A 23,658-nucleotide genomic window follows, 5' to 3' on the forward strand; every position below is an offset into this window, starting at 1 on the left:
TGATAAATCTTGATTAGTCAAAACAAAGGTCTGCTTAGTCACAACCAAACAAATATCTGTTTATTATAAATAAACTTCATAACTGCTCCATGGTTAGGGACTTTCAACTGACTCTGCATTCATATGAAACACAAAGGTGGCCAATTTTGAAATTGAAATTAGACAGAAAGGAACTTATTTCTTGTTAAAAGCAGTTAAAGAAGATGAGTGTCAAGCAGGTCTTTGTAATATTAATTTATGCTTTTCTTCAGATTTTTTTTTTTTTTTTTTTTTTTCAAAATGAAAATGAACAAATTATGTATATATACATTTATATCTATTTCAGGTCTTCTCAAATATCCCAATCATGTAGAAGCTAGCTAGCCAGACAATAACAAAACTCAAAACCAACGTTAATTTTCTGCATCAGATATAAATGCACTGGTTGTATAATCTGTACCTACCTGTGTACTGATCAATTATCATCTCTGGGTAAACATTAACACATTAGCACATGTACAAAACACAACAGAAAACTTACATTACCAACAAACCATGTTGTTCACAATTAGCTATATTAATAGCACTCTTGTACAATGAATGCAAATATCTGCCAATTAAAACACTAATGATGGATATCCTTTATACTTTAATCATAGATGATTAAAACCAAAAACACGGAAATTAACATGTGAACCATTTGCATTAAAGATATTCTGTGAATTTTTTCAATTTTTATTTGAGCTATCTTTTTTTCTATTTTTTCCTTTTCTTGTTTTTTTTTGCAGATATGTGCATATGAAATCTGATGAAATATCCTTTTTTCACAGTGCTTGCAGAATCTTTATGTACAGTAAAAATGAGAAAAAATCATTCACATTTCATTTTAGAAATATTTCAGACTTTACTGTGCTACTTCATTTTGAAATTAGATTCAAATCTAAAAATATTAAGAAGTATCTAATTATGGCTACACTGTGAAAAAAGAACAGAAAAAAGAAAATAGTTGCACATTGACACACTATCTAGAGAATTAAGAAGCTGTGACCTACTTTTCGGGAGACAGGTTTGGGCGTTTCCTGTGCTTCCTTGGCCTGGCTCTGTATAGACTTGAACCTTTGTAATAACGACTTTGTTGTGTCCTTGGCGGGGAGTCCCTCTTCAAAATCAGTGTCTGCCTCCCGGAAGACACCTTCCTTGTGTTCTGGTGTGTTCTCATAAACGCCTGCAGACACTTGTTCTTGGTACTGGCCTGGAAGGTCATTCGGGTTCACGCTACTGTTCAAACCTGCGGGGGATTTGGGACTCATCAGGTTATCTCTGGGCGGTGTGAACTCTTTATATCTTGGTGATGGTGAGGACTTGGCACTCTCGGATTCCATCTGCTTCCATCGATTGACCATGTTTTTGGCGTATCCTTGTTCAGGAACGATTTCTTCAGAAGACATTTGTTCCTTCACCACATCTTGCCGTGCTACTGGTGTACTCTCCAGAATTCCACTTTCTGCCTGTCTGACATCAATTTCAAGTGAAGGGGTAGGTTTGTTCTCGAATATACCTGACCCTTGATCTGGTGGTGGGGTGAACTCTTTCTTGGTCCGTGGACTAGTTGGTGAGTTGGACTGAATTTCCTTAAACTTGTTAAGCACATTCTTTGCCATACCTCGTTCAGGTAACTCATCCTCCTTCAGTCTGGTATCAGTCTCTCTGGCTATATCCAGGGACTCGGGTGTGTTCTCCAAAACTCCAGCTACGGTCCGGTCCATGTCTTCCCTCGGGGGTGTAAACTCCTTGTGTCTGACAGGAGTACCAGAAGGGGAAGAGCCACCAGACTTTTCCAATTCTTTAAACTTAGCGGCAACATTTTTGGCATATCCTTCTTCAGGAAGTGGCTCAGGTTGAAAGTCTCCAGATTTTACTATTTCCGGTTGGTCAACTGGACTGCTTTCAAAAATGCCTGCTTCAGACTTGCCTTCATAAGCTTCGATCTGACCCCTGGGTTCACTTACGTATTCCACCTTTCCTGACCGGTCTGGGGTGAGTTCCTTCTTCTGTCGGGGTGACGGCGGGGAAGACGATTCAGACTGGTATTGTTTGAACTTGGAAACTAAATTTTGTGCTGTACCTTTTTCTGGAAGAACTTCTTGAAGACCTTCACCAGACTTGACTATATTTTCGACTTCCTCTGGTTGATTTACAAATTCTCCAGATTCTACCTTACCTTCATACTGCTGGAATCGCGACCTTGGCTCGCTGACATACTCTCCTTTAGTATTTCTATCTGGGGTTAGCTCCCTTTGTCCTGGAGACGGCGGTGGCTTGTTGCCAACCTCGCTTTCAATCTGTTTAAATTTTGCAAGTAAACTTTTAGCAGAACCTTGCTCTGGGAGAGCCTCTTCTAGGTGATCTGAGGACCGGACCACATCCTCAGGATCTGTAGGCTGACTTTCAAATACACCAGCTTCCACGACTTCTTTTGGCTTCTCTACAACAGACCTGGGCTCGCTTACATACTCATACTTCCCAGTTCTATCTGGAGTGAGTTCCTTCTTTTTTTCTGGTGTATAGCTTTCTTCTTGAATTTTCTTGAATTTTTCCATGACATATTTTGCCATTCCGACCTCTGGTAATTCTTCCCCAACATTTTTCTGACTCTCTTTGAATACGTCGGGGTTTTCCTGTGGCTGACTCTCATATACCCCTCCTTCTGTCTGGTTTTGCCATTGCTCAAATTTTTCAGGTTCGTTTTCGAACTCTCCACTCTGTACATTTAAGATTTCTTCGTGGACATTTACTTTCCCAGCAGATGTTATAACTGTGTTGTCTCCAGCCTCAAACTTGTTCTTAATGTTGGCCATGTCATCAAAGCGCACCTAAACAAATAAAGAACCCAATCTTGCATAAATCAGTCACTGTCAAAATGTTCACGAGGCCCAATAATAATTATCATTGCAAAGGGCAATAACTCCGTCATTTACAGTTGAATCAAGCTGATTTTCTAACTCGTTTGAGATCTTTCCAATGTTAGTCTACATATAAAGTTTCATTAAGCTTGGGTAATATTTACTTACTTATCACGTTCACAAGGAAATGTTAATGGACGTCATACGACACACGACGATGGACAAAAGACTCTCGCAATAGGTCACCATGACCTAGTACAGTCATGTGACCTAAAAAATCTACAAATTACCTCCTCTTTGTTTTCCTTGGCGTCATTGAGTCCATTTTCTACCACTTCACTGTAACAAAAATACAAAGTAGGTCAATGACATAAAGGAATACAGAAAATCTAGTAATATATACTAAGTACTTCACATTTAATAGATTCCATTATCTAATATATACCGTTTTTTCTGGACAATAAACCGCACCTGTGTATAAGCCGCAGAGGCCGTTTGTACGATTTTTTCAGGTTTTGTACATGTATAAGACATGTTTTATAAGCCACGACCAAAAGTTAGACCCATGCACCCACGTTACCATCTGTGTATACAATCGATCTCTATTGAAGTACGGTAATGCTTATCGATCGTTTAGAATCACGAAAACTATCTGTAAACTTGTACTGTAAATAAATGACATATAAAACTCACTATGATGTAAATATCTTTAGCAAAATGGACTTGGTCATGTTTCTGTTCGTTGTTTATTCTGCCATTACGTAAGCCTACTTGTATGTAAACAAACATGGCAGCCGTACAATTTCACAATTACTCTCTCTTATATTTCAGCATGCCGATTAAAACACTTTCTTCAGTATGCATTTGATTTTATTTTATCTCTATTTTGATATATTTCGCATATTTATTATATTGATGTGTAAAGGATTACTGTATTATCAAGATTTGCATCATTAACCTAAAACTGACTTCGCTTAGAGTGTTATATGTCAACTTGCCATCCCATGATGCAATTCACCAAAGCCTTATTTTTGTAAATTTCCTGATATTATTTCGTGGTGTTTGCCGCTACAGAGATCGATTGAATTATTCTAACATGACTGTGCGATGTTTTACACTCGGTATAATGTTCTAAATTACATGTGATTTACGTGTATAAACTTGATTGCTGATTATTTCATTAAAATCATGGCGACAGGATTCCAGGAAATTCCCCTGTTGACCAATATATGTGTAACATGTGTGCAAGTTTGAGTGCATGCTTACTCTCGCTCATATTTCAGTACGATGGTAAAATACTTTTTCAGTAACGTTATGCATAGGAATGGAATATATATCTTTTTTGATATATTTTGTGTATTAAATATATCTTTGTGTAAAGAGTTACTGTATCAATCGACTTCGTTAAGAGTGTTCTTCCACTGTTTGTTAACTAGGTATCCCATGATGCAATTCTCCGGAGCCTTGTTTTTGTAAACTTCCGGATTAAGACCTTGTGGTGTTTGCCGCTGCAGAGATCGATTAAATGATGTTTTATAGACTGTTTGATGCTTATAACATCGTTATAATGTTCTATATAACATGTAAAACACACGAATAAACTTGATTGCTGATTATTTCATTGAAATCACAGCGACAGGATTCCGAGAAATACACATGTTGACCGAGTGTAACACGTGTAAATTAGCAGTCATTCAGAAGATCGTTTTCTTGCTGTCTGCGGACATTTCTTGCACACACATAATATTAAATAATATATTTAAGTTATTGTTTGATATTTGATGATTTTTGACGTTTTAGTTATTATTTTCTTGGTAACAATCATGCAGCAAATCGATAGCGCAGTCAGTCCGCCATTGTGTTGTAACTGTAAACAACCACGCTTCAGTCGGCCGATTTTCCATGAATTTAACAATTTTATGATTGAACATATATATGGTACGTTATTATTTTTATCTTTATTATATTTTCATCACATATTATATCTTTTAAACACTTTTACAGTGATTTTTTTTATGTGTAACTAAACCGCCATTGTGTTGTGATTGTAAACGTGCACTTGAATTAAACAATTTTACGAATGAACATGTGTGATCTGATTCATAATTATTTTCATCTCCAATATATTTTCATTGCAAATTTTATCTTTTAAACACTTTTACAGTGATTTGTTCGATGTATAATTTAACAGAACTGGCGAGTAAAACTTACAATTTTCACATATGAATCATGACGTAATAATGCAAAAACACTGTCAGATTTTGTTTTTTGTCCACGGATAAGCCGCACTGGTGTATAAGCCGCACTCCCGGTCGCGGCTTATACTCTGGAAAATACGGTATATTTGTTTCACCTATCTTTGGGTCTCAGGTGAAAATAACATCATTGGCTTTTTAATCTAATCTAGTTGGTCTGGTTGAATGTTTGTCTTTTGTATTTAAACCAGCATTATTCAAGAATGTCCCAGACATTTGAAATGAAGCCGTAGTAACCAATGCAAAACCATCAACATATATATGCTCCATGTGGTTTTCAAACTGGTAGCACAGAGTGGGAGGGCTACTAGCTGTTAGTAATATATTAACAGCTGTAATTAAAACATCTTGAGATATTGTATCATTTTCACCTAGCGCTGAATTCAAAGACACATACTTTTCATATGCAAAACATTTATCCAAATTGGAATTCTACAACAACAGGTCATCCTCAATCCATTTATGTTACAGGCTATATATGGAGATTTCTCCTTAACTCTTGTACTTACGATATTAATGGTTCACTAATGTACCCGAAACTGCCTAATTTAACACAAATTAGAAGAAGCTATACAAGAGATTGTGACTATGAACATTAATTATGCCATCAAAATAAATTGACCTAAAGTTTTTAGAATATAATTTTGCTAATTGACCTTTATGTCTAATATTTCAACATTGCCAATTGACCCTTGGCCTTTGACAAGTGATTCTATTAGTTGACCTTTGGTCTTCGACACAGTGATCCTGCTAGTTGAACTTTACTTGATCTTTGACAAAGTGATCCTGTTAGTTAACCTTAAATTGGTCTTTGACGCAGAGATCCTGCTAGCTGACCTTTGATTGGTCTTTGACACAGAGATCCTGCTAGTTGACCTTTGGTCTTGGTCACAGTGATCCTACTAGTTGACCTTGAGCCTTTGACTTTGACAGACAAAGTGATCTTGCCAGTTGACAATTGGTCTATGAAAGAAGATTATTGCCAGTGAAACAAATTTTGGAATTTCTTCAGATGTCCAAAACTTTATAAACCTTTGGCCTTGACCTTTCATTCATACATTTTTGCTCAAACCATGATAAAGAGTAATAATGAAGCTTAACATAATGACTGATATTTGTCTGCGAAATAAATTGTTTTTTTTTTTATTTAACAACACAATTGTCAGGATGTTAAAACAAAATTCAACATCAGCTTTACAAATTTATCACAGAGTTATTACAAAACTCTTGGATTAGCCTAGCTGCTCAGGTTCTACATGCAGAAAAGCATGTTGGTGACCTAGTGAATACCTACTCCTGAGGTTGTTGTACCCTGATATCTATGTAAATATACAACTTACCCCCATCAATAGGTGGTAGTACTGACAAGAAACACATGTCAGTAACACAAACCACCTCCACACACAGCACTGCTGCTGCTCTGGTGTCTGTCTGTCTGTCTGTAGTCAATGACATGCTGTGACTAAGACACCCAAAAACTATTCTTAAGATGATTTGTTACTTTTGCATAGTAGTAGCGGTATAGTAAGTTTCCGGTGCAGGAACACATTAAGTTCCTCTACGCCTCACTCAAGATAATTTCAGTTAATCGTGTAGCATACTTTTCCAATACTAAAGTCCTAAATCAATACCTTTAAAGCTTAAATGTAGCACAAGAAATATCTAGGTAGCTAGGTCAAGCTATCTTACTTTCAAGCAGATCTACTGAAGGCTTCACTAATAGAAAATAAAGTTTTAATTTAGTGCTATATGTAAAGTCTTGCTTTGAAAATGGCCAAAACATCTGGGTAGGCATGGAAATCTCCCTTAACTTCGGCAATTCTTACCAAGAGACAATATTTCAAGCTGTATATGTTGATGATGATAATTTAAACTTATCATATATCAAAATGATGAGCGTTATACATGTACAACAGGAATGACATCACATTAACAGGAAGTAACCTTTAACCTACCTGCTGGATTTTGAAGAAGTGGTAACTGTTGGTCCAGAATCTTCTGAAAAGACACAAAATGATCAATGAATTAGACAATATTTCTGACTATTTTGTACTGTATGCATGTTTCTGAAGATAAACAGATAAAATAATGCAGGGGTTTTGAGATCCCAAAATGACATGGGTAAAGTACAATTGACTGTCAATTAGTCCCACCTTCCGGTGATTATGACGTCACAAAACTCACATCAAATGATGACATCATAATCACCAGATGGTGGGACTAAATTGTACTTTACCCAGGTCATTTTGGGATCTTGAAACCCCTGTATTAAATCAATCTTCCTACAGGCTTTGAATACTGAAGAAACAATCACAAGAATTCCGTGAAATATGAATGCGTCATCTGCTCTTTTTTATGGGAAGATGCCCATGGAGTTTTATCACCAAAAGCAATCTTTGAGTTCCATGGAAACCCATGGACACCAATGCTGGAGTCTAGACATCAACATAGTGATACCTGCATTGCAGGTAACATAAAAATAAAACTGTACTTCAGATCTGGGGCAGGCCAAATATATTAGAATTAATTTATATTATATGCTATCATCAATGGGCGAAATACAGGTTTTGCATTTGATAAATTACCCATAGTTTCAAATGACACCATTTACACTAGAAACATCTATAAGACATTCTTGTCTCCACTCCAGAGGGGAGGGGTAGGATAGGACAACTGTGGGAAACATTTACACCAAGGCAGAGGCAGATCACTTTAATCTTTAGACTAAAACCAAATGAAATTTGTTTTAACTAGGACTTTTTGTGATAGTGCCAGCCAGAATTCTGGAGCAGGATAAAACAATACCAATACAAACACTATAACTCTTGAAATTCATCAAACGGAAAAGATTCAAAAGTTTTGTGAAAGAAAATTTTTTCGTAATCGTTTGAGAAAACTTTAAAAGTTATAGATATTAACACAACAGTTCTATAATAAACACATGTTGTTGGTAATTACAAAAACCAGTCTTTCCAAAGAACACCTGATGTTGGTAACTGCAGTCCTACAGAACACTTGGTAACTTCATATTGTATAGCACTCTCCAAATATTTATATTTCAAACAAAAAACAACTTTCAACTTTTCAGAGCAAGAGAAATATTTGGAAAGGTTCAAAGCTTTACTGTGTGTGATCTGAAATCATGCTCAGAAGAAACAGTGTCTACATCCTTGGAGATAACTATTGTGAAGAACTTCAAACCTGACTATGTAAGTCTACATTTACATCACTAGAGAAATTGTTCCCTGTGATGACAGGATGGTAAATGCTTGCCTTATCGGACATAAAATCATAGGCTAAACATTAATTCCTTCTCAGGGAGGAATTTTGTTTACCCGACATTAGGTTTTGTAAATATGATAACCTAAATCATGAATCATTGTATATATATAGCTATATCATATTGTAATTCCATACCTGAACAGAATCAAAATTTCTTAAATCTACTGAAATAATCAATACTAAAAATAGCCCAATCAATTCTAGACTCAAAATAGCTATACCTATAAATACTGAGTGTAACCTCATAGTTAGACTGGCCACCAGTCTCTAGAATATCAAAATAATCACTTAAATTTGGCTTAATTATTTTTGTCTCTACTACATGCCTGATTCTAAGTTTTAAACTAGGGGGAGATAATCTAGTAAAGAACTCTGCTGAGAAAGTCTTATCAGCAACTTAGGGTCTGGTGGCCTGTTTACCTCATTGTAAAAAATATGTATTTTGTCATTTTATCTCACAAATGAATACAAAATAACAAACAACCATTTGAGAATATTACACTAGACAGGTTATTAAAACTCTAATTGATCATGATATTCTCCAAGACATGTTTATTTAAATAAATGGTTTATCATTCTTTGAACAGCAGGAATCATCTAGAGAAGCAATCCTGTAGTAGCTGGTGGCTTACTCCATGGCTATATTAGATAAAGCCTCAAGGATAAGGTACTCTCAGGAATATTGTCATGATAATATACCCTGCATGGTCTGTTTCCAATATTGCAAGGAATATAAACAAATGTATACACAATGTACATATCCGAGTCTGATAACATAATGCCTTAAGGTTATATGGGACCATGCTCTCACCAACCATCATATATTATATATTCACTAACTTTATTTTCTGTTATAGAATTTAATAATGTTGATCACATAATTTGTCAATGTTGAGTTGATGAAACTTTCTAAACATAGTTCAAGTTAAAAAATAGAAGAAGAAGATTATAATACAATCTAAATATTTTTACCTCAAAACAAAAAGTTGCATCAATTATAGTAAATGAATGCTGTGAAATCTTAGAAACCCTTGAAAGAAATATTAATATCATTAATTACTGGGGACATCCATCTAGCTCATAACATCTTTATACATGCAGAGAAGAAAATTACCTTTGTTTGAATTGTAAGTAAAATCACTCTGTCTCCTACGAAAGTTTAGTTGCTGAGCATAGGTTTGATACCAAGATCTTCCTTGGCTTACTTCAGCCATATTGTATCAAGATTTGACAATAATCACTTCAGAATATTTGTAAGTATTGACACAAGTCCTGTAAGGTCACTTTGTCACTTATCATTTATCATTTGAAACCATCTGTTTATATCATAACACTTTTCAATTACCCTACAATAAGGCAGTTCATAGAATAATGAAAATCACTTCAGATTTCTTAATGAATAATATCTACTTTGGTTTTACCAATTCCAACATAATTCTCCCACAAGGAAGCATCCCATCTTTTCTTAATACACCACTGTAAACACCTGCAATCACTGAATAATGAACTGAAGGGCATTTATCTTCACTTCAGAATTCCTCTCATACATAAAATCAAGTGGGAATCACAGCATCATCCATTCACGAGAGCAGTAAATTCTTCATAAATGGTGTAAATCACTTCCTTATTCCATCAAATCACCCAATACTATCTATTCTATAACACAAATTAACATGATATTGTCAAAAATTTCTATTCGAAGAATTCTAAAATCAGAATGATCCTTAAGTTGCACTGTAGTCCAAAAGCCCTTTAACAGAAGGGAGCCACAATCCTTCCAGAAGATTTCTGAGAGAACCCCTCTTTGTGGGTTTTGAGAAAGCCCTATAGGTTTGTATCAAAGCCTGGGATTGGTCGGTTATCTGATGATTAAATGGCTCCCCCTAGCGACACAGCATCCCCATCAGCTGTGCCCTGTCTTGTTCCACTACAAATTCAGAATTCTTCTCTCTGATAATTCCTTTAGTCAAACTTTTCTTTTTGAAAAAATATTATAACTAGACCATTACTGGAATGTAAAATTATGAACTTGGCTTGGTGCCCTCATTGATCAAAAAGATATAATTTTTCTTACAAACAAATCTTACATCCGTTACAGTTGGGTCAGAGAGTTCAGATTTTCAGTCATGTTAATTGTTCAAATGATCATCTAAAAATTCATAACCTTTCATTCAGAATTTAGAAAAAAAAATATCAGGTAAATGATTGATATCTGAAATAATTTTGTCTAATTCTATCAATGATGACTGGATGTTGCACATGTTGAATTGTTGAAACATATATCTCCACAATTTTTTGTCTTGTCAAAAGATAATTAACTCATGATTACTTAGAAATATTCACAGAACAAAGCAATTCCACTGTGACACTTGATGCTAAATCTGATGAAACATTCTTCCAAATCCTGAAAATATATATACAAACATCCTGATGATGCTGACCAGATTGGAACTCTCCTGTTTCACCTCTATGGATGTTTTGTTAATTGGTACATGTAGGTGGTACTACACATGGGTATAATTAGGACAGCGGCATGCTAGTACTTATCAATACAACTATATATAATAGTCTAAGATTGGGTGTAAGTCACAGTCATATTATGCAGACTTACAGTTCTGTTTCCCATTGTGATGTTATGCAGACCAAAACCAAATGTTTCATATCAAAACATCCAGCAAAACTGGTCAGTTCAGGAAAAAACTCAATGATTTCAGTTTCAGAAATAACATCTGTTTCAAATTAAGGGGGAGGTTATCCAGAATGAACAGTAAACTGTCATCAAGAAATTTGTATCAAGGAATAAAAGCCAGTCAATATCAAACCAGTTAAACTAGACCCTTACATTGTGAAAATATCCATTTTACGGCTGATTTTTTTTTTCAAAACATCATTAAACATGAGATAAATGTAGAATAGAATAATGAAATTTTAGAAGATTTGTTCAATATAGAGGTATGCTACATAGACAATTGATTTGGATAGAATATTGTATCTTCCTGCCAGGTCATAAGTATCCTGATAACCCTGAGAGGGTACTGACTCTGGTAGGGGGTCTCTTGGGATCAGAGACATACATCAAACAGATGTTAATTTTCCAGTAATGGTGATCCTTATCAGAGTAATATGGACCATCAGCCAATCTCTAGGTATGTAATACTTGAATCTCCCCAGCTCAGTACACTCTAGATCCACAAAGTTAGGTCAAATGATTCAACCTAGTAATGGGGGATATTTGGAGCCCCTGAATTGGTTGGTTCACTGAGAAATAAATTACAGCTCAGATTATCAGGTCATACTTAAAGGGTATTTTCTAAGCTGACCACTTCATACAGGAATAGATTAATTATCAGTCATCTTGAAATAAATAACAGGCTTTAAATAGATGGCCAACTCAAGTATGTACAAATAGAGAAGATACTTAATCATTGTTATCTTCTGGAAAAACTTGTAATTTCTTATTCAGAACATTTCAACATCTGAATATAAAGTATCATTTTGTGACAGAGTAAGAACTAGGGGAGATAAACTAGCGTAAAATAAGGGGAGATAAGCTAATGTTTAAACAAAGGGGAGATAAGCTTAAGTTTAAACAATGGGAGATAAGCTAGAGTTAAAATTGGAAAAGATAAGTAATTGGATCAGGAATTGATGTTATATGTACAGAGTATGTACAACATATTTTTCTTTTTTTTGCTTACAAAAATGTAACATTTCATTAGTGATTTTTTTTCCATTGATTTGAAAACAAATCTAGTGTTACCTTCAGTATCTGTGACAGGGTACCATTGTACACAGTTCCGTAGCTCCTTTTTAGTGCGAGGAAGTGAGGCTGTAGTGCGGAATTTGTGTAGGTAGCCACTATACCAATCAGGTAAACTACTGCGCACAGACGTCATGGTAACAAATCCGTAATAAATACACAAAGTTATGGCAGTTTGAAACCTGGATGTGCTTTGTCAATACTTCAATAACAAAGATTTTTTGATAAAATACTCCATGATTTTTATATATGTTTTCGTGAAAGTAAAAATCCAGCTGTTACCTTAGTCAGGTGTTAATCAAGAAAAGAGATACCACTTCAATAATAATGTTGATAAGTTACATAAGAATATAGTAGATCCATATAAAAATCCAATTTAGGCATTATACTTCCTCTTTCATAACTCTAAAAGATTATAGAAAACATCAAGCCACACTTTTTAAAAATCCATTCATTTCTTTGTCCTTCTGACAATGTTTCTTCTTGCCATCGATGGGATTCAGGATTTCCATGAACAAATCATCTCCTTTTGACGTTACAACAATAACATTTAGAACTACAATAAAACAGCACGTAATACAATCAATGTGTGATGTCACGGAGGCCTAAATATTGAACTGTATGTACACGTATTGACGAGTCTTAGGAAGCTGTTGGGTCTGCCGACGACTCTCAACACTTCTACAATTCATAAAATTCACATCTATAAATCAATCGTCTTCTCTTGTGCAAATATCTTTTGGCCACATGGAGTTGTCTGCCCCCAATACAAGAGACTTGAGTTGCGAGATCAGGTGTTTATATCGACTGGTTTGATCTTCACTCTCTCTCTAGCTATATAAGCAGGTGATCACCATACCTTCACCATTTACCAGATAAAGACTCTTGTCGAGAACTTTAAATGTTCAGTTCTTAGTTTCGTGTACTGATAATCCTCTTGTGTTCCAATATAGAGGCAGATACCTACAAACACACTAGAATCACACATCAAACACAGATCATTCTGTAAAATTAAACATCGGAACTAAACATATCATTTCTATAAACATTCACTTGTCAGAGAAGTTGTACTGGTGACGATAATCAAGGAAGCTCTGATTTCCCCTCACGTCACATCGCCGACACAAACTACACTACAGGTAGGCTGTTATTGATTTTATCAGCTGTGAATTCCACACTGATCAGTGTAACTGGATTATTAATGAAAACACAAACAAATATTATTTGCTGTGTAACAAATAGATTTAAAGCAAATTATCACATCTGCTGCAGATCGAAATACACGGACATCTCATTCCCAGTTCTTTTTCAGCGGTTAATTAGCTCTCTCACTCCATCAGATAAAAATCAAACTCCTGTCGCATCACTGATTATGAACGTCAGGTTTGTGATTTTAAGTATCCTACACATTTCACAGAATTCCTTCATGTGACACTAGAGATAATTAGGATTCCTAAATCTCCTGGTTCATCCCCTTGTAAGACCATACCGTGAACCAGACCAGGCAATGTTCTACCATTATCACCCTATCTAATGTCCTCAGTTGACAGTGAGGTAGTTGTTGTTTATAGCTATAAAGTGTTAAATGATATACCTGGACAGAAATATGTGACCTTGACCTGACCTTTGGAGACACCAGAAAAAGGATGATAATTTCTCTGGACAGATAAAGGACTGAGATTCTTCTGTTACCAATGTAACAATGTTACACCTGCAGCATGTGTACACATCTCTTCCGCTGTTACGCTTTCACTGTTGTCATCAGAGTCATTCATACTCTTGGACAGACTCTTCAACCTCCCTAGACACACAAAATTGTCCATCACTTGTTTAACTAATTGCTTCTTACCTTATCTAGTTAAATACTGTGTTATTTAAGTTGCCTTCTAAAGTTTGATATCTTTTCCATTGGTTTATAAGTTTATTTGCATCCTACCAGTCTCTAGAATATTAAAAACATCCCTGAATTTGGCTTAATCATTTTTGTCACTGTGAAATGTCTGATTTTAAGTTAACTAGGGGGAGATAATCTAGAAAAAAATTAGTATTAGATTCTGCTGGAAGAATCATATTAAGAAATGGTGGCCAGTCTATCTACAGGCTTCTAAAAAACCATCTTAAATATTAATTGAATTAAAGTTGTCCTTATTACCAGAGAAAAACCACAGACCTATTGCCAGTTCATGGAAACTGTATCATGTATACCATTTGATAGATAACCAGGGGTGATCAACAGGCAACATTGTCAATCATGTTTACTACTTGGCCATAGCAACTGGTTTAGATTTGTGAAACATCAGCCGATTGAAAGTAACAGGAAATGTATTGGAGATGGAAACAGGACAAACTTGGAAGGTCAAGTTCCAAATGAAGATCACAGTGACCTACTTTTGATCTATTAATATTGTTCCATTGACAGATCATGTATAGGAGCTGAAACATTATACTGTGCAGAAAGGTGGACAGAATGGCATCCAAAAGGGCAAGCAGTGGTACACCGATTTATATCCATCAATCATATTCTTTATCCAATAACAAATATCAACACCAGGAAAGACTCAAACAAAATATAATATATATTCAATGAAAAAATCAGCTGTATTATATATACATATGTACTTTATACAAATGGAGCAGATTGAGACTTCAAAAGCACAGCATGGATTAAAACACCACCTGGTGTCCACGATATCTCCGTGGTTTATAGAACATCAATAAAAATATACAGGTATATAGCGTGGGGGCAAGGACGTAAAGTTCTCAAACAAATACAACAGTTAACGACATAGTTGTTAGATCATGGACTGTCAACTCTATAACAAATGAATTACAGACATGTTCATAACTTAAGAAGATTTGGATCAGGTGAGTTTGAACATTTTCACATGACGAAAATATCCTTAAAGTATTTAACTGCATCTGGTGAAGAATAGCTTTCTCACCTAAGATCTTATTTTAATTAAGGAGGTAAAGATCATATCGAACATAAACCCAATTCCTATATTTAGGAATGAGCCCTGTATTTTTGTTGAGAGTACTGATTGTGAGATAGAAAATGAAATCAAATGATGAATTCATGAAGGCCATCTTTTAACAAATGTATATTTATAAACAATTAATTTCCATGATTCTTTTTTAAAATAATGAAATTTTATTCTAATTTCACATTACACTTATAGCCATATAATTAATAATAACACCTGAACCTTATACATAAGTCCATAGATACATTTAGGAAAGTGGAAGTTCATCATCAGATCTATCACAATTCGCAGAAACTGATTTAAAACAAAATGGAGCTTTTACTTACTTCGTCTAAATCCAAAACTCCAAAATAACCTGTTGAAAAAGTCAGTCATATTTTCGCCCACAAGAGAACGTTCTATCTGTAGTAAAGATGTAGTATATGACTTGACGGCCCTGCCAACACCCACATGACAGTATCCCATATAGATATATGTTTTTTTCCCTCTCGATTCTATCATTGTTCAGACCTATAATAACAGGTCCCTATCCACAAAGCCTTCATTATATACCCATACATGATAACTCAACACATAAAGAAGAAAATAAATACAGTAAAACCTGCCATAGAGACCACCTCTGTATAAAGGCCATCTCTGTAATAAGACCACTTTCACAGTGTCCCAAACGGTTGATTTCAACACCATTTGACCTGTGTATCAAGACCACTTGATTATTAAGACAATATTTTTATTCTCCCTTGGGATGGTCTTTGTAGACAAGTTTGATTGTAGATTTTAAGACAATATTTTTGTTCTCCCTTGGGTGGTCTCTATAGACAAGTTTGATTGTAGACTTTAAGACAATATTTTTGTTCTCCCTTGGGTGGTCTTTATAGACAAGTTTGATTGTAGATTTTAAGACAATATTTTTGTTCTCCCTTGGGTGGTCTTTATAGACAAGTTTGATTGTAGATTTTAAGACAATATTTTTATTCTCCCTTGGGATGGTCTTTATAGACAGGTTTGATTGTAGACATTAAGACAATATTTTTGTTCTCCCTTGGGTGGTCTTTATAGACAAGTTTGATTGTAGATTTTAAGACAATATTTTTGTTCTCCCTTGGGTGGTCTTTATAGACAAGTTTGATTGTAGACTTTAAGACAATATTTTTGTTCTCCCTTGGGATGGTCTCTATAGACAGGTTTGATTGTAGACTTTAAGACAATATTTTTGTTCTCCCTTGGGTGGTCTCTATAGACAGGTTTGATTGTAGACTTTAAGACAATATTTTTGTTCTCCCTTGGGTGGTCTTTATAGACAAGTTTGATTGTAGACTTTAAGACAATATTTTTATTCTCCCTTGGGTGGTCTTTATAGACAGGTTTGATTGTAGACTTTAAGACAATATTTTTGTTCTCCCTTGGGTGGTCTTTATAGACAAGTTTGATTGTAGATTTTAAGACAATATTTTTGTTCTCCCTTGGGTAGTCTTTATAGACAAGTTTGATTGTAGATTTTAAGACAATATTTTTGTTCTCCCTTGGGTAGTCTTTATAGACAGGTTTGATTGTAGACTTTAAGACAATATTTTTGTTCTCCCTTGGGTGGTCTTTATAGACAGTTTGATTGTAGATTAAGACAATATTTTTGTTCTCTTTTAGACAGTTTGATTGTAGACATTAAGACAATATTTTTGTTCTTCCCTTGGGTGGTCTTTATAGACAGTTTGATTGTAGATTTTAAGACAATATTTTTGTTCTCCCTTGGGTAGTCTTTATAGACAGGTTTGATTGTAGATTTTAAGACAATATTTTTGTTCTCCCTTGGGTGGTCTTTATAGACAAGTTTGATTGTGAGATTTTAAGACAATATTTTTGTTCTCCCTTGGGTGGTCTTTATAGACAGGTTTGATTGTAGATTTTAAGACAATATTTTTGTTCTCCCTTGGGTGGTCTTTATAGACAAGTTTGATTGTAGATTTTAAGACAATATTTTTATTCTCCCTTGGGATGGTCTTTATAGACAGGTTTGATTGTAGACTTTAAGACAATATTTTTGTTCTCCCTTGGGTGGTCTTTATAGACAAGTTTGATTGTAGACTTTAAGACAATATTTTTGTTCTCCCTTGGGTGGTCTTTATAGACAAGTTTGATTGTAGACTTTAAGACAATATTTTGTCCTGGTGTTTTTTTGATTTCTCCCTTGGGTGGTCTTTATAGACAGGTTTGATTGTAGACTTTAAGACAATATTTTTGTTCTCCCTTGGGTGGTCTTTATAGACAAGTTTGATTGTAGACTTTAAGACAATATTTTTGTTCTCCCTTGGGTGGTCTTTATAGACAAGTTTGATTGTAGACTTTAAGACAATATTTTTGTTCTCCCTTGGGTGGTCTTTATAGACAAGTTTGATTGTAGACTTTAAGACAATATTTTTGTTCTCCCTTGGGTGGTCTTTATAGACAGGTTTGATTGTAGATTTTAAGACAATATTTTTGTTCTCCCTTGGGTGGTCTTTATAGACAGTTTGATTGTAGACTTTAAGACAATATTTTTGTTCTCCCTTGGGTGGTCTTTATAGACAAGTTTGATTGTAGATTTTAAGACAATATTTTTGTTCTCCCTTGGGTGGTCTTTATAGACAAGTTTGATTGTAGATTTAAGACAATATTTTTGTTCTCCCTTGGGTGGTCTTTATAGACAAGTTTGATTGTAGATTTTAAGACAATATTTTTGTTCTCCCTTGGGTGGTCTTTATAGACAAGTTTGATTGTAGATTTTAAGACAATATTTTTGTTCTCCCTTGGGTGGTCTTTATAGACAAGTTTGATTGTAGATTTTAAGACAATATTTTTGTTCTCCCTTGGGTAGTCTTTATAGACAAGTTTGATTGTAGATTTTAAGACACTATTTTTGTTCTCCCTTGGGTGGTCTTTATAGACAAGTTTGATTGTAGATTTTAAGACAATATTTTTGTTCTCCCTTGGGTGGTCTTTATAGACAGGTTTGATTGTAGACTTTAAGACAATATTTTTGTTCTCCCTTGGGTGGTCTTTATAGACAAGTTTGATTGTAGATTTTAAGACAATATTTTTGTTCTCCCTTGGGTGGTCTTTATAGACAAGTTTGATTGTAGATTTTAAGACAATATTTTTGTTCTCCCTTGGGTGGTCTTTATAGACAAGTTTGATTGTAGATTTTAAGACAATATTTTTGTTCTCCCTTGGGTGGTCTTTATAGACAAGTTTGATTGTAGACTTTAAGACAATATTTTTGTTCTCCCTTGGGTGGTCTTTATAGACAAGTTTGATTGTAGATTTTAAGACAATATTTTTATTCTCCCTTGGGTGGTCTTTATAGACAAGTTTGATTGTAGATTTTAAGACAATATTTTTGTTCTCCCTTGGGTGGTCTTTATAGACAAGTTTGATTGTAGATTTTAAGACAATATTTTTGTTCTCCCTTGGGTGGTCTTTATAGACAGGTTTGATTGTAGACTTTAAGACAATATTTTTGTTCTCCCTTGGGTAGTCTTTATAGACAGGTTTGATTGTAGATTTAAGACAATATTTTTGTTCTCCCTTGGGTGGTCTTTATAGACAAGTTTGATTGTAGATTTTAAGACACTATTTTTGTTCTCCCTTGGGTAGTCTTTATAGACAGGTTTGATTGTAGACTTTAAGACAATATTTTTGTTCTCCCTTGGGTGGTCTTTATAGACAAGTTTGATTGTAGATTTTAAGACAATATTTTTGTTCTCCCTTGGGTGGTCTTTATAGACAGGTTTGATTGTAGACTTTAAGACAATATTTTTGTTCTCCCTTGGGTGGTCTTTATAGACAAGTTTGATTGTAGATTTTAAGACAATATTTTTGTTCTCCCTTGGGTGGTCTTTATAGACAAGTTTGATTGTAGATTTTAAGACAATATTTTTATTTCTCCCTTAGGTGGTCTTTATAGACAAGTTTGATTGTAGATTTTAAGACAATATTTTTGTTCTCCCTTGGGTAGTCTTTATAGACAAGTTTGATTGTAGACTTTAAGACAATATTTTTGTTCTCCGTTGGGTGGTCTTTATAGACAAGTTTGATTGTAGATTTTAAGACAATATTTTTGTTCTCCCTTGGGTGGTCTTTATAGACAAGTTTGATTGTAGATTTTAAGACAATATTTTTGTTCTCCCTTGGGTGGTCTTTATAGACAAGTTTGATTGTAGATTTTAAGACAATATTTTTGTTCTCCCTTGGGTGGTCTTTATAGACAAGTTTGATTGTAGATTTTAAGACAATATTTTTGTTCTCCCTTGGGTGGTCTTTATAGACAAGTTTGATTGTAGACTTTAAGACAATATTTTTGTTCTCCCTTGGGTGGTCTTTATAGACAAGTTTGATTGTAGACTTTAAGACAATATTTTTATTCTCCCTTGGGTGGTCTTTATAGACAGGTTTGATTGTAGACTTAAATGTCTGTACAATATAAAGTTTGAACACCTCAGATCTTTTATCAATGTACAGTAGAATGAAGATTATGTGAAACTATATGTTAACTACCCAAAGATAATGGTGCTCACTTGATTGAGCCCAATATCTATAACTACCAGTACATAAGTACTTGTGAGTAAGGTTTATGTTTTTGTGAAAATTCATGACCGTCCTATATGTAATTTTATTTGTTCTTCTTGTGTCTTGACAAAGGGGCATATCGCCTCGAAAATTCAACACTATCATGTCCACACTGTTAGAATTATACTTCTTTGCTTCATACTTATGAATAAGGTACATAAATATGTCTCTGTTTAAACCATAATTTGGTCACAAGGGTATAAAATCAATCTAAACTGACTGACACCCTGTATGTGTAAATGCCAGTAGGTAAACAACCAAAGATGTCATTCTATCTTGTGACTGTCCCAGGGTCGATCCATCAACATTGTAACTCAGAACTGGTCCTTTATCACTGTTCACATTGCAAACAGGAACGATTTTCTCAGCTGACAATGATTTATAACACCAACTTTGACTATGTGTCTGACAAAGGTGGTTTTGTATCCATACTTAAAGCATCAACTTTTTTTTTTAATTTTTAAATTTTGAATTTCTAATTTGTTTTTTAAACTAAGATGTTAAATTCACTTAATTAACGAGAAAAAAAAATAAGACAACATATAATTTTGATGATACATATTTCAGGGTAAGAATGTTCTGCACTATTGGCAGGTAACAACCTTAGGTCATGTAGGTCTAGTAACACCTGTCGTTAAGGCAGGTCACACAGGTGAGAAAGGTGTACTATCCTCACCTTACAGGTCAGTATGTTACACATGATTTACTACTGCTATTTATTTAGAGTCTGTCAGCTTGTGTGGTAAGGGAGACAACTCTTTTAATCCTTAAAGCACAACTCAGGAGAGTCAAGACAAGGTGTCAGGGGAGTCTACTCCATCAGCTCTACAGTCTCTCAATTTACATTGACTTTTTAGACTTTTGTTCGTCATAACACAATTATCTCTATGGGATGCCTAACTTTGCTAAATAATATAAAATAAAGAATACATATTGCATACTTTTTATCACAGAGCAACTGCGATGTGTAGTTTAACATTAGTTAAGACGTTTTGAGTAACCAATAATTTAAATGACCATGATGGTTGATAGAAATTATACTGTACATTTAGTAGAGTGTGAAATGTCAATAAAAAGTGAATGTACTATGTTGGATGTTACATATGGAAGTCACTCCATAGTTTATTGATAAAACCCCCAAAAATTATAATTGTACTACTGAACAACAATATTTCCAAATGGTCGGAGCAGCCAGAATATACTCATAGTTAGTTTTAGGCTACACTTATGTACCCCTGACAATAAACACTTTCTACATAACAGTACTTAACCTCAGAGTGTACATGACCTTGTAACTATGACCTTGTAAAAATGATATTTAAATATGACCTTGAACCTAAGGCTGTTATGATAACATTAAACACTATCTCGGGTTTGGAAATAAATTGTATGACAACATTTCAGCACCTGTACAGTGATAACTACTTTAAATCAGAGAGCTTGACCTTATTACACCTACCCAGGTAAACTAGTATGTTTATAATTGATGCCATAGGTGAACGAATGCATAACCTAGATGTAGATAGTGCATTATTATATTAGCCCTCAATTATACACCTAAACATATATTTATAAACTACATCTGTTAAAAGGAATCAAGGGCATACTTCAAATCTTTCTTCATATTTACTGTCAAAGATATATTTTATTAAAGTGGCTAAAGAACCATATAGTAAATATCTTCTTATTAAGACAACAAAGGAAACAATGATAAAATTGGTCTTAAAATGGCCTAATTAATTGTTCTCAATCGATACAGAAGTCAAATTATATTAAAATTTGTTACTTGGGACCACCTAAAAATGGTTTTATCATGCAGGTGGTCATGATACAGGGAGGGTGGTTAAGGCAGGTTTTACCACAAAGCATCATCCCCAAAGATTTCAGATTCACACTTTGATTGGTTGATTAGTTCAGATACAAAACAAAGGGAAGTAACTCCAAAGAGGTAAGTAGTCGTTCACATGACTGTTGATGAGATTTACAGCATTCCTGCATCATGCTAAAAATATCTGTTGATTACATAGCTTGTCACACGGCCAGAAACTCGCATGTAACTGTTCAACCTTTAATTCAACAGCTTCAGGCTCTCAACATTCTACAAGGACATCCAGACATGACACAAACGTTCAGCTAACATCATCAAGGATGCATGCCAACTTAACGAGCTCATTAGAAGCATGTCTAAACAATGAGTAAACAGAAATGGACATCTGCTCCGAGCAGAACTAAGTTATCCAGTGGACCTGCAATAATTTGAACACAGATATTCCAGAAAACTCAAATTCTGGACAGAAATTTCAGGGAACAGATTTGACTATTGACGAAGTCAACAAAATCTGACAGTCTGAGAAAATTTGCAATCCAAACTGTTTGAACCATTAATAGGTTTCCTACTCACAACCCAGAGGGAAGGGCTTTGGTGGTTACAATATTATAAAACATCTTTTAGTCTATCTGCCAATAAGGCGCATAGGAGAGTCAATATTTTGAGGAAGATACATAAACTTACACCACCGATTTTATGTAAGTCTCTCTTTTATCTGTAACAAATGTTAGACAATTCTGAGTCATACATCAAATTAGATTACAGTCAAAATATCATTTTTTTCTCTGTATCCATGGCAACCATTTTCCATTACACACTTGACATCAACGGAATATCAACTTTCTCCCAAAACACCTGAGGGAGTAATAGGTTACCAACCTTCACAGCAAAATAAGAAATGTTTTTAGGGACCATTATAGAGGTTTACAACATAAGGGCAGCGAGAACTCCACTGGGGATAAGTATAACATCGTCCCTATAAACCGTGATAACTAGATATTTCAGAATCTGATATAACTTGGATGTGTGGGATTATCTATTCTCACACACCTGCAACCATGGAATAAAGCCATCTCTTGTATCTCCAATGGTAAAGAAAGTCGGATATATACTTGCCTATTGCACACAGCTAACTGCTTAAAGAAAGACAAATATGAACTTTTAACATATGATATATGCCAGTCAGTGAAATTATATAAAGAATGTGATATTTTTTTAATATAGACATGTATGATCTATTTTTGTACCAGATGGCTGATTCAGTCCATTAGTATGCTATATAACATGAACCATCTCCCCCCCTCTCAACATCTCCCTCTATTTATATCTATCACTATCCTTCTTCTCACCATTATCTAGCCCCCTCCCCCTTCAAACCATCATCTATTCTTCTGCACTCCCTTTGCCTAGCCCTTCCCCAATACCTACTAACCCCCTTCCTTACCTACCACCCACAGTCCCCTCCCCCTTACCTTAACCACCTCCCCCTGTGCTAGCCCCATACCCCTCCCCCTTACCTTGGCCCCCCTCCTCCTTACCTTAGCTCCCCCACCCCTTACCTCCCCCTCCCTTACTTAGCCCCCCCCCCTAGCCCCCCCCCCCTTACCTTAGCCCCCCTCCTCCTTACCTTAGCCCCCTCCTCCTTACCTTAGCCCCTCCCCCTAGCCCCATCCCCCCCTTACCTTGGCCCCCCTCCTCCTTACCTTAGCTTCCCCCCCCCCTAGCCCCCTCCCTTACCTTAGCCCCACCCCCTATCTAGCCCCCTCCTTACCTTAGCCCCCTTACCTTGCCCCCCTCCCCTTACCTTAGCCCCCTCCCCCTTACCTTAGCCCCCCCTCCTTACCTTAGCTTAGCCCCTCCCCCTCCCCCTACCTAGCCCCCCACCCCCTTACCTTAGCCCCCCACCCCCTTACCTTAGCCCCCACCCCCTTACCCCCCCCCCCCTTACCTAAGCCCCCCTCCCCCTTACCTTAGCCCCCCCCCCCACCCCCCCCCTTACCTTCCCCCCCCCTACCTAGCCCCCCCCCCTTACCTTAGCCCCCCCCCCTTACCTTATCTCCCCCCC

The 23,658-nt window shown here is 35.5% G+C and overlaps 1 protein-coding gene across 18 annotated transcripts in view; it reads right to left on the reverse strand.

The window, feature by feature from the left end:
- LOC138329296 (xin actin-binding repeat-containing protein 2-like) overlaps positions 1-23,658 on the reverse strand; it is a 141,151-nt gene that overhangs the window by 32,147 nt on the left and 85,346 nt on the right. For all 18 annotated transcript variants that reach the window (XM_069276180.1, XM_069276184.1, XM_069276179.1 and 15 more), the window contains 3 exons: positions 7,093-7,135; positions 3,173-3,221; positions 1,032-2,852 (listed from right to left, as the gene is read on the reverse strand). In XM_069276180.1, coding sequence (XP_069132281.1) covers positions 1,032-2,852; positions 3,173-3,221; positions 7,093-7,135 — 1,913 coding nt within the window. The remainder of the gene's footprint in view (positions 1-1,031; positions 2,853-3,172; positions 3,222-7,092; positions 7,136-23,658) is intronic.

Source organism: Argopecten irradians, chromosome 8 (genome assembly GCF_041381155.1).
Source record: "Argopecten irradians isolate NY chromosome 8, Ai_NY, whole genome shotgun sequence".
In the NCBI taxonomy this organism is placed as follows: domain Eukaryota; kingdom Metazoa; phylum Mollusca; class Bivalvia; order Pectinida; family Pectinidae; genus Argopecten; species Argopecten irradians.